The sequence below is a fragment of the Triticum aestivum genome, chromosome 2B (genome assembly GCF_018294505.1).
Source record: "Triticum aestivum cultivar Chinese Spring chromosome 2B, IWGSC CS RefSeq v2.1, whole genome shotgun sequence".
In the NCBI taxonomy this organism is placed as follows: Eukaryota; Viridiplantae; Streptophyta; class Magnoliopsida; order Poales; family Poaceae; genus Triticum; species Triticum aestivum.
Window position 1 is genome coordinate 262,515,227 of NC_057798.1, and position 11,239 is coordinate 262,526,465.

Sequence of the window (11,239 nt, forward strand, 5' to 3'; positions counted from 1 at the left end):
AACACGTCACCCGCCCCTCCCGCGCTTTCCTTCCGATGCACGCGCCGCTTACCGCGCTGCATTCATGCCGGCCCAGGAGCGTGCGGAGGCCGGCATTGATGTCGCGATGTGACCAGAGGGATGGAGGGCGGCGCTGACCAACGCGACCTCTCGGCAGCCGACGCTTCAATGCGGACGCAGGTTCCCGAGGAACCAACTCCGGCCGCTGCGCCGCATTAAAAAGCGGCTGACCACGGCTATTTAAGCCACGCTCCGGCGCCGTCCACATCGCATCCTCCTCCCCTCCCTGCCCATCTTCCTCGACATCTCCGGCGATGGGCAAGTCCTGGGCGTCGGCGCCGGCAGGCGTTTCCGGGGCGGAATCTAGCGGATCATGGCAACGCCGCCCTCGAACTCCGGGGCCATCGTCCTCATCGGCTAGTAGCGACTCGACGTGGGCGGAGTTCGCCATCTCCTCAGGCGACAAGGAGGACCAGCAGTCGCCGCAGTCCGCGTCGGCGGTGCCAGGCTAGGTCTACGCCGCCACCGACGCGGAGTAGATGGAGTTGATGCTCCGTCGCTCCGTCGTCCACATCAACGGTCCGGCTCCGCCATCGGGGCGCTCCTCCCCATGAAGCCGGAGTGGGCATCTCCTCCAGGCTCTCCGCCGCCGCGTAGCCCCGGTGTCCAAATCAAACGTCGCGTGAAGGAAGTGTGGCTCTCGCCGCCGCCCCGGCGCGTCAAGGAGGAGTGGCTCTCACCGCCGCCCCGGCGCGTTAAGGAGGAGCGGCTCTCACCACCGCCCCGGCGCTTCATCAAGGAGCGGCACTCGCCGCCGCCCCATCGCGTCATCAAGGAGGAGCGCCGCGCGCCGCTGCCCCTGCCCAGGCACACGGTCGCCTTCTCCAATACTTCAGCAGCAGCGGGAGCTGTTCGTCCTCCCAGAGCGCAATGAACAGTAGGAGTACACCGACCGTGAGCAGCGTCGGCGAGACAGCCACAACGCCGCGCGCCGGTCCAAGTTCGCAGACTCGCACGTCCCCCCTGCCACACATCACGGCGGACCCGGACCTGGCGTACGCCTGGGCCCTAGACCGCTCGGTGATGACGTCGGAGACAGCAAGATGCTCAGGTACGGCGAGGAATGGTCCATCGCCGATATCGACGCCTCGTCCAACAACCGCCGCCCTCTCCCTCAACCCACGTCCTCGATGGCCGCGGACGCAGTGCGCACGGTGCAGGAGGAAGCGGAGAGGATCATCCGCGAGCGTCAGGCGGCCACCGGGAAGCCCGGCAGTGACGCCGCCACCTTCTGCAGCCCTAAGCACGACAATGACGACGACAACGCCAGATCCGGCGCCGATGACGGAGGAGGAGCTGCCGGCCAGCCCGGCGGCATGGCCTACAAGGTCACCGTCAAGTATAGGATAGTTTAGGGTTTTTAGTTGACCAGACGAAATATCATCCGGTTTTATGTACAAATTATCCTAGTTTCAATGAAATCCGCCGGGTTTATATCAAAATTCGCCCGATTTGATCGAATTTCGTCCGGTTTGTTTGAGTTGTTGTGAAAATATATGCGGCTACGGTTGGATGGCGTCCTCCCACATCCGTGTCCGCGGACTGGTCCCCCCCACCCCCACCCCCCTGTCCGTGGACGGATGCAGGAGGATATTTGCAGGTTGCCGTTGGAGATGCCCTAATCAAATATGCAAAGTCTACCAACAGAGGTCTCCAAAAGGCAGAGCAATGTGTTCTGTGCACCAGAAAAATAAATACATTGGCAGATTCAAAGTATATAATACTAATATATATGGGTAAGCCTCACAAGGAAACGGTTGTGACTTGGAGTAACTCGGAAACTAAGCGCGGCATAATGTTTGCATCTGGCACACTAAGCTCAAATAATGTAGCAACATTTTTTTCTTTTTCTGTCAGGAAATGTAGGCAACATTCAGGAACATCAAAGCCATCACCTGCTCAGTTTGCTCCTCCACGCTTTCAGAGACAAACTTCCCTGTCTGAAAACAAAAGGCAGGCACTCAACATAAGTTATACTGGCATCTTCAAATAGTAAAGGCACAGATTGATTTTATGATATAGAGAAACAAGAAAAATGATGAATAAACAAAAGTTTGAGCAGCAAACCTCAGGATTTAGGCCAAGAACGCCCGAGACAAACACAAGATTGTTTGCTTTTATCGCCTGGGAGTAGGGGCCTAGTGCTGCTGGTGCCTTCTCCGTCTGAACAGCCTCCTTTTGAACTATATATAGAATATTTTACAAACATCATCACAATGTAACAGCGGGTTCAGATTAAACAGGTCTGAACCTCAAACAAAAAGCTTGAGACAAGCGAGGGCACACAAAGCTATAAATTAGGAGCAAACAAAACTCTGCAGTTATGCTTATTAGGGCAAGAAATATTCAAGATCTATTAGTGAACAAATCTATTGGCCCATTTTGTAGTTCACCAAAGTTTTAATCATCGCCAGTGAGCCACAGTTTGAAATCACTTATGAATCTTAATCTTCAACAGACAAGCATAAAACAGTCCTCCTGACAGTAGAACTTTGCTTGTCTAATTTATAGATGTCTTATGTATACTTATTATCTATGGCTGCTGTCAGATGTCTTATTTATACTTATTGTCTATGGCTGCTGTCAGATGCACCCAGCCCTATAACTTTCTTGTGGTGACTAAGCTTGCGTTTCCACTTCATTCGCCAATCGTATTGCTTCTTATGCGAAGAAACATGTCACTTTGCATATTTTCTCATACCTAGCCGCTTCTTGATAGAGTAGCTAGAATCAACAAATGCATCTCAAACCTTTTTTTTGGGGACCAAAAACAGTAGCAAATTCCTACAGCGTATATTTTTGTGTTTCACATATGAAGAAATGTGCAGAAAAAGGTTCAAAAAGAAAAAGAGCAACAACTAATCAAAGAGAAAAGGAAACAAGGAGGTTAACTTCCATGAGGGATGGAAGCAAAGCTAATCATCTGAAGTTGCTAACCCAATCTGGAAAAGAAAGATATTTTTTTCCGTTTGAATCTGAAGTTCAACTCCTGTTTGAACTTGGAACGGCATGAGTACAAACTTGGTGGTTTTCCTTTGAAAATGAAACCATTACTGACCATCCAGATGACCCAGGCAATCAGACTATCAGAGTAAAGATTTCCAAGCAGAAAGGAAATTGCAGAGCATTTCTTAATGTTTCAGTTTTCCTTTGCAAGCATTTAAAACTGCATTCCCATAAAACTGTACTGCAATACCTTCTACAGTATTGTTTATGGACAAACTAAATGAGCGGCATCTGCGACTGCGAGTAACTGGGAGAGCGCTCAGCTTATAAATTACTCCGTAAAAAGGAATCCTACAACTAATGAATCCGTTCCTTACGACGCGTTGGATCGATTCGAAGGAGGAAGTGAAGGCGATGCGCTACCGGCGGGAAGAGGGAAATGAGGAGCGTACCGGTGGCGGAGGTGGCGAGGGACGCGGCGACGGGGCCGAAGCGGCGGCGGCCGGCGAAGGAGACGGAGGCGGCGGCAGCTGCTGAGAAGGGCAGGCGGATCTCGGCGGCCGGGGAGGCGGCGAACCTGGAGACGGCGGCGGCGGCGCTCCACGCCATGGCTAAAACCCTACTCCACCAACTACGAGCACGGGACGGCAGAAGATTGGATTGTGTTGCTCTCTGTTGGAATGGACCCGAGTTTCGCGCTAGTGTACTTACTACTGTAGTATGTTAAGAGAGAAAAAAAACTACCGCGACATGTGATGGCGGATTATCTTGTGTACGCTTTGGAGGCACCGTTTGTTTGTTTGTTCCTAAATAGAAAACAAAAAAGTAGCGTCATTAAAGGACGGATGTTCAATGAATGACGTACTCGCGGTTTAACCCTTGTTTGGTTTGAATAAGTTTTGCAGGAATTTTACATCACTGGAGTTTTATAGGCAAAGTTTATTTTTCTGGTTTCTGCTTCGGTGGCCTCTTCTAAAATGGTTGTGTACATTTTAGTTATGTAAAGGCTTATTTTTTTGAGAGAAATTATGTAAAAGCTTATTATGTTTGTATCCTTTTGATGTTTCACTTTGACTCGATAAAATCTATCTTTTGCTAAAAGAAAAACACCTCTTTAGAAAAGTTTTTAAAAGGAGATCCTTGTGCACTAGCACCCAAAACATATTTTAATAGAAGAAGTCTATTTGAATGAGACGCCAAAAATGCTAAGGGCATTTCTTCTTAAAATTAGCGAAGTATATACCTTAGTGGAGTACATATACTCCACTAAAATTTCGCCTCACCTAGCTGATCCCCTAAAGTTAGCGAGTAAAACTAAATTTGCACAAATTCAATCAAATATTAACAAGATGATGCATTGCATTTAAACATAAAATTTAACACAGAAAGTTCTCCCAACCAAACATTAAACATAAATTTAAACTAAAACTAAACTTAAACTAATTTCGGCCGAAGTGGAGGTCGAGTCAATCCTTCCGGGTGAGGCCATCCTCAGTGCGAGCTGGGTCCGGGCCGGTGTCGTCGTCGTCGTCGTCGTCGTCGGGGAAGATGCTCCGCCACTCCTCGACGTCGATCTTGTCTTCGCGGCCCACCTCGCCGCTCGTGTTGCCGTCCTCCTCGTTGCTGCCGCCCTCATCGTCGGAGATGACGATAACTTCGTTGTCATTGACGGTAAAAATCACCCTCTCCGCCTCCACGAGCTTCAGGTACTGTCGGCGGAGCTCATCCAGGTAGGCCTCGGCGGCGGCCTTGGCCTCGAGGCGCTCCCTCGCCTTTCGAGACGAGGTGGACTGAAACCTTGCCGAAGGGGAAGTTGAGGCTCGCGCCGCGGTCGTGGAACCAGACCAGCCACCAGTCGTATTCCATTGCCACGAGCTCGGTCATGTGGAAAGAGCCGACCCACATCCGCCCGTGGGTCTCGCGGTCGGTGATTTCGGCCACCCACGTCCCCCAGGACCGCTGCCGGACGCTCATGTAGGTCCTCGTCGGCGGCTGCGGCGGAGGAAGGTCTGAGAAGTCCTCAAATCGCGTGAGGCGCGCGGTGGTGGGCGGGTCGGCCGTGCGGCGGCAGCTCGAGGAAGCGGCCGCGGATGACAACCCGGGGGCGTGGCGGCTCGGATCCACGTTGCAGATCCGCGGAGGGGACTGGCGGCCACCACATCCGGCCATTGAAAGGAGGAAGGACGGCGGATCGGGGCGGGGGTCGAGCCGACGACGGGGCGGGGATAAGAGGAGGCAGGGGAGACGAAGAGAGAGTGGGGAAATTTTACTCGACTGCCGCGAGCCTGAGATAAGGAGAAGAATGGGATGGAGTAAATTTTCTACTCCACTAACCGCTATAAGGGATCGATTAGGTGCGGTTTAGAGGAGAAAAAGACAAATTTACTTCCTTACAGCCAGATAGGGGGTCGGTTGGAAATGCCTTAAGCTACACCCTAGCTCCCTAGAAAAATTTACATATTTCATGGCAGATTAAAGGTAGAGATTAGAGGTTATCATTCAATTAAAAATAGATTATTATGATCTTTTATTTGACCCATTAAAAGAACTTGGATTAGAATGTGTTGATTAGAATGGATTAGAATCTTTTAGGAGGGGTGTGCCAAAGAAAAACTTTGTTTTCCTGCTAAAAATATGAAGATTTTTTTTTCGAAAAGGGGGACTCCCCGGCCTCTGCATTAGAACGATGCATACGGCCACATTTATAAATAAATAAAGTAGTTCAACAAAATCTTACAAAGTGCTGCAACAAAGGATGCTGGCTCACAAAGAGCTAGCAAAATAAAACAAGGCCCAAAAGCCACAACCGGCTGGCATAATATAGAGAGATAGGTAAACTAATCGCCTATCCTATTACATGACCGCCATCCAAACCGGTTGAAGATATCTCGCGCTACCATCTCCCACCGGACAGATCCACTAACCAAATGCGCCCTGACCTCCGTCGGAGTGAGTAATGACCACGTACGGATTAGTGCAGTAGCCCGGAATAGAACGTGCAAAAAATGAATAGTTGTTGTTCTGTTAAAAGACAAGTCATTTCTGTAGTTCCAAATTGCCCATAACAACACACATGCTCCCACTCGAATTTGTTTAGCTGTTTCGGCCTCTATACCAACCAGCCACGTTCCAAAAAACGACCTGGCCGAAATCGGAGGAGTAATGTTAAAGGCAATTTGCACCGAGCGCCACAACACCCTCGCCAACGGGCAATCAAAGAAAAGATGCTTGATAGTTTCATCCCGATCACAGAAACTACACCTAATAGAACCTGTCCAATTGCGCTTAATCAAATTATCTTTCGTTAGAATGACTTGTTTATGTACAAACCACGTAAACACTTTGATTTTCAGAGGAACCTTAACTTTCCAGACGTGTTTGGAACTAGGAATAACACTAGAGTTGATGACATCAATGTACATCGACTTGACTATGAATTAACCCGATTTAGTAAGCTTTCAACACAACTGATCGAGCTGATGAGTAAGGTGAACCTCCATTAGTCTACTCACCAGATGAATCCAAGCCTCCCACCAGCCACCCACAAGCACCCTCCTAAATTGGATGTTAAGAGGAGCAGATTGCAAACTCGTTGCAACCAGAGCATCCCGTCGCTGCACAATGCGATATAGCGCCGGATACTGAAGTGCCAGCGGTGCATCACCTAGCCAAGTATCCTCCCAGAATTGAGTGTTATTGCCATCACCGACAATAAACTTTATTCTATTAAAGAAAGTAGCTTTGACCCTCATTAGCCCCTTCCAGAAAGGCGAATCAGTTGGTCGAGCTGTCACCTGCGACAAGGTCTTAGAGTACAGATACTTGTTACGAAGAATCTGCGCCCAAGTTGCTTCAGTCTCGGCAGATAACTTATATAGCCACTTACTGAGAAGGCATCTGTTCTTAATTTCAAGGTTCTCAACCCCAAGACCCCATTGGTCTTTTGGTCGGCAGATGACATCCCATTTGGCTAGACGGTACTTTCTCTTAATATCATCGCTCTGCCAGAAGAAACGTGACCGATAAAAGTCCAGCCTTTTCCTAACTCCAACTGATACTTCAAAAAAGGATAAAAGAAACATAGGCAAACTCGTGAGCACCGAATTAATGAGAATCAATCGGCTTCCATACGACATGAGTTTGCCCTTCCAGCAGCTCAGTTTCTTCTCAAACCGATCCTCGATACACTACCATTCGCTGTTAGTCAACTTACGATGATGAATGGAGATACCTAGGTAAGTAAACGGAAGAGTTCCCAAATCGCAACCAAACAGTTGCTTGTATGCATCTTGTTCCTCTTTGGCTCTACCAAAACAGGACAACTCGCTTTTATGAAAGTTGATCTTCAGACCGGACATGCTCGAAAAGGCACAGTACCAGCTTCATATTTCTCGCCTTAACCAAGTCGTGCTCCATAAAGATGATTGTATCATCGGCGTACTGCAGGATGGACACACCACCATCGACAAGATGAGGCACCAAGCCACCTACTTGTCCTGCCTCCTTTGCCTTTCCTATCAAGATTGCCAACATATCAATGACAATGTTGAAGAGGATAGGAGACATTGGATCACCTTGCCGCAGGCCCTTGTGTGTCTGGAAATAATAACCTATATCGTCATTCACTTTAATTCCAACACTCCGTTCTTGCGTGAAAGATTCAACTTGGCGTCTCCAAACTTCATCAAAACCCTTCATACGTAAGGCCTGTTGTAGAAAGGGCCATTTAACTTTATCGTACGCCCTCTCGAAATCCACCTTAAAAACCACTCCATCCAGTTTTTTCGTGTGAATTTCATGGAGCGTTTCATGCAGGACCACCACCCCTTCAAGGATGTTCCTATCCGGCATGAAAGCAGTTTGAGTAGGCTGCACCACAGTATGCGCAATCTATGTGAGTCTATTTGTCCCGACCTTGTAAAATTTTTTGAAACTAACATTAAGAAGACAGATTGGCCAGAATTGCTCAATCCGCACTGCCTCTGTCTTTTTGGGAAGAAGTGTTATCGTTTCAAAATTTAGCTGAAAAAGGTGAAGCTGGCCAACGAAAAGATCATTGAACAAAGGGAATAGATCTCCTTTAATAATGTGCCAACATTTCTTGTAAAACTCTACCGGGAAACCATCCGGGCCAGGAGCCTTATTATTCTTCATCTGGGAAATGGCCTCAAATACCTCTTTCTCAGAAAAAGGAGCAACTAAAATATCATTCCCAACAGCTTTCAGTTGAGGCACATCCTCAATTCTAGACTCATCCAGCGACACATAATTCTCCTCTGGAGGTCCAAACAGCTGCTTGTAATACTCAGCGATATAAAGCTTTAAGTTTTCCTGACCCAAAATCGTTTCCTCATCTTATTCAAGCTGAAAGATCCTCTTCTTTCTATGCTTACCATTGGCAATCATGTGAAAAAATTGTGCGTTCGCATCCCTCTGGACGACCCGTCGGACCTTGGCCCGAAGCGCCCACTTTAATTCTTTCTCACGAAGGAGCTCTTTCAGCCTCATTTCCGCATCGTGCTTCGCCTGAAGCTCCGAGGCTGGCAGGATCATGTTCTCGGCCTTGACATCAAGGGCCTGAATAAGCGAAAGGAGTTGTTCCTTCTCAATCTTATAGACCCCACTGAAGATAGGAAGATTTTTTTTCATTGACATGGAATTCCATTTTACAAATGAAACGACTGTAAAAAGATTCTAGACTCATTAAAAAATGCTTCCTCGTTCCTAAATATGCCATTTTAGAGATTTTATAAGTCTTCTTAGGATTTCAACAAGAACTACATATGAATGTACATAGACGTATCTTAAAGTATATATCCATTTATTTTGCTCCGTATATAGAACTAAATATGGATGTATACATATGGATGAACATTTTGATCCGTATGTAGTCTATAGAACTACATATGGATATACATATGGATGTATATAGATGTATCTTATAAAATTACATATGAATGTATATGTATGGATGTATATAGATGTATCTTAAAGTGTAGATCATTTATTTTGCTTCATATGTATCTCTGAAAAGACTTACATTGAAATCTCTGAGAATACTTATATTTAGGAATGGAGGGATTGTCCTATAACTCTAAGGTGAATCAAAGGACATCACTTTTTTTATTCCTGTCGAATTTGAAATAGATGACATTTCAATTTCCTACAAGTTACCTATTCTTATAATATACTCATACCCACCGAAGCAAAGGAGGCCTTAGGCCCAGCAATAAACAAGTTTTGAAACTTCGTATGAACTTACGGCAAATTTAAGAGTGGTTTCTTTAAGAGCCGAAGGAATTTCACAGAAGTGCCGTGTAGGTTACTGGAATTGGAACTTCAGCAAGAATTTTACATCAAACAGTCCAGTGCACTTCCTTTCTGCGAGAAGTTTACAGCAAACACTTCAGCTCACCTCCCTTGTACAAACTGTTCCTACGCGCCTGACATCAAAGTCATCAACAGTCTCCCAACAAATACTCCTACATGACGGTTAGAGCATCTTCAACAAAAGCACAAAAAGAGCTCCGCGCACTAAAAATTTATTTTTTAACACCGGACAGCTCCAGCAGAAGTTGTTGCGCTAAAAGCTTTTGGGCGCGCGTTGAAAAACGCATGATAGCTTCTGGGCGCGCGTTGGAAAACGCTATCACGGGCAGCATATTTGAGCGCCGGTTGCGCGCGCTTCACAATTTGCACGGTCTGCTTTTTAGACGCGTGTTTTTGAGCGCCTGCTAAAGCAAAGTTAGTCTCGGCGCATTAAAAACGCTACAGTGACGCACTATAATGTTCATTGGGCGCGGAGTGTTCTTGCGCCCGTTGGAGATGCTCCTAGCATCGTTGCAGGTCAGTGGATGCGCACGACGACGCAAGCGAGGTCGTCCTTGCTTCCCCGGTCCACCGCCGAATCCACGAGCTTCACCGCCGCCTTCCGGGCGTCGCGCGTGTCCCTGACCTCGTCCACGGCCTCCTGGCTGGACATCACCTTCCAGAGCCCGTCGCTGGCGACGACGACGAACTCGGTGTCGTCCCCGACGTGCTCGATGGCCACGTCCGGGTCGGAGCTGATGTGCTCCTTGAGTTTCCGGTCACCGAACGCCCGCGACATCGCCAGCGACGCGTCCACGCGAGGCACGTCCCCTGATCAATTCATTCATATATGCACGCATAGGCAACCGCATCAGCATTTTCATCAACTCCAAATTTTGAGTCTCACGGTACCATACCATGCATCTCGGTGACGAAGCCTCCCCTGCTCTCGATGGCGTCGCGCTCCCGGAGCGGCTGGTGGTCCACGGAGAGCTGCCTCGCCCTGCCGCCCTCGCACACGACTGCGCGGGAGTCCCCCACGTTGGCCACCACCAGGGTCTCCCCGTTGAGGAGGATCACCGTCACCGCCGTGGACCCACCGCGGCGTGGCCTTACTATTTCCTCGCCGTCGGCGGTCACCTTCTTCTTCTTGAGCACCTTCCTGTCGGTGCGGTGGTAGGCGCGCCGTATCGCCCCCATGGTGTCCTCCCAGAAGTCCGGCTCGCCGAGGATGTTGTCGAAGAGGTGGTTCCGGAGGTAGGTGGCGACGTCGGCGCCCGAGTGGCCGTCGAAGACGCCGAAGAGGCCCACCTCGTTGCCATCGTCCAGGCGCCTGAACTCGGCCACGTGGCGGTCCTCCATCCCGTGCGGCATCTTGCCCTCCACCAGGTGGAAGCCGTAGGTCACCTTCCGCGCCGACGCCTTGCTCCTGCCTCTCCCCGTGGCGCGCACCGCCTCCTGCTCGGCGCCATGGAGGCCGTCGTCTTGGTTTCCAACCTAGAGGCATGCATAGGACGAGAGCAGCATCAATCAGCAAAGTGAAGTGCGGACGCAAATCTTGTCGACATGCATGTAGATGTAGACATTTAGCGGAGCCATTCAAGCAGGGATCGGCGCCGAGGCAAACCTTCCGTTGCGCCTGTACAGAGGCCATCTTTGCTTTGCTGGGCATCGAGTAAGGAAATGGAGTTCATGGGCGGGCTCCATTTTAAACTCGTGTAGCTAAGCGGCGAGGGGGTTTCGAGTGTCCAGCCAGCCACGGCGCGCACGACACGCAACGCGGCGGGCCGGTCTCGTGGCGGCGCCAGGTCCACGCACCTGGCGAGCAGCTTGCCGCGGTCTGGCTTGGGGGGCGGCTACTCGTACTCGGTGTGTCGCCCCAGCGGCTTTCCAGATTCCCATGTGAAACTGAGGGTAAAAGCAT

At 49.3% G+C, this 11,239-nt stretch overlaps 2 protein-coding genes across 2 annotated transcripts in view; both read right to left on the reverse strand.

Annotated features, from left to right (window-relative positions):
- LOC123044680 (reactive Intermediate Deaminase A, chloroplastic) overlaps nt 1-3,744 on the reverse strand; it is a 4,975-nt gene extending 1,231 nt beyond the window's left edge. Inside the window, exons 1-3 of the mRNA XM_044467497.1 lie at nt 3,459-3,744; nt 2,128-2,243; nt 1,956-2,000 (exon numbers count right to left, since the gene is read on the reverse strand). Of these exons, the coding sequence (XP_044323432.1) occupies nt 1,956-2,000; nt 2,128-2,243; nt 3,459-3,615 (318 nt within the window). The 5' untranslated portion in view covers nt 3,616-3,744. The remainder of the gene's footprint in view (nt 1-1,955; nt 2,001-2,127; nt 2,244-3,458) is intronic.
- A 5,562-nt stretch (nt 3,745-9,306) lies between these two features.
- Nucleotides 9,307-11,023, reverse strand: LOC123041187 (probable protein phosphatase 2C 58). The gene is made up of 3 exons (XM_044463876.1): nt 10,943-11,023; nt 10,233-10,812; nt 9,307-10,146 (listed from the first exon to the last, which is right to left on the reverse strand). The coding sequence occupies exons 1-3, from the start codon at nt 10,985-10,987 to the stop codon at nt 9,854-9,856; spliced, it is 918 nt and encodes a 305-aa protein (XP_044319811.1). The 5' UTR covers nt 10,988-11,023; the 3' UTR covers nt 9,307-9,853.
- Between the last annotated feature and the right edge of the window lie 216 nt (nt 11,024-11,239).

What these genes read in the sequence shown, in the direction of transcription:
- LOC123041187 (XM_044463876.1), bottom strand. Translation starts at nt 10,987, where the DNA reads ATGCCCAGCAAAGCAAAGATGGCCTCTGTACAGGCGCAACGGAAG. An exon ending in CTGTACAGGCGCAACGGAAG is followed by an intron (nt 10,813 to 10,942) that starts GTTTGCCTCGGC and finishes GCATGCCTCTAG; the next exon opens with GTTGGAAACCAAGACGACGG. An exon ending in CTTCGTCACCGAGATGCATG is followed by an intron (nt 10,147 to 10,232) that starts GTATGGTACCGT and finishes TGAATTGATCAG; the next exon opens with GGGACGTGCCTCGCGTGGAC.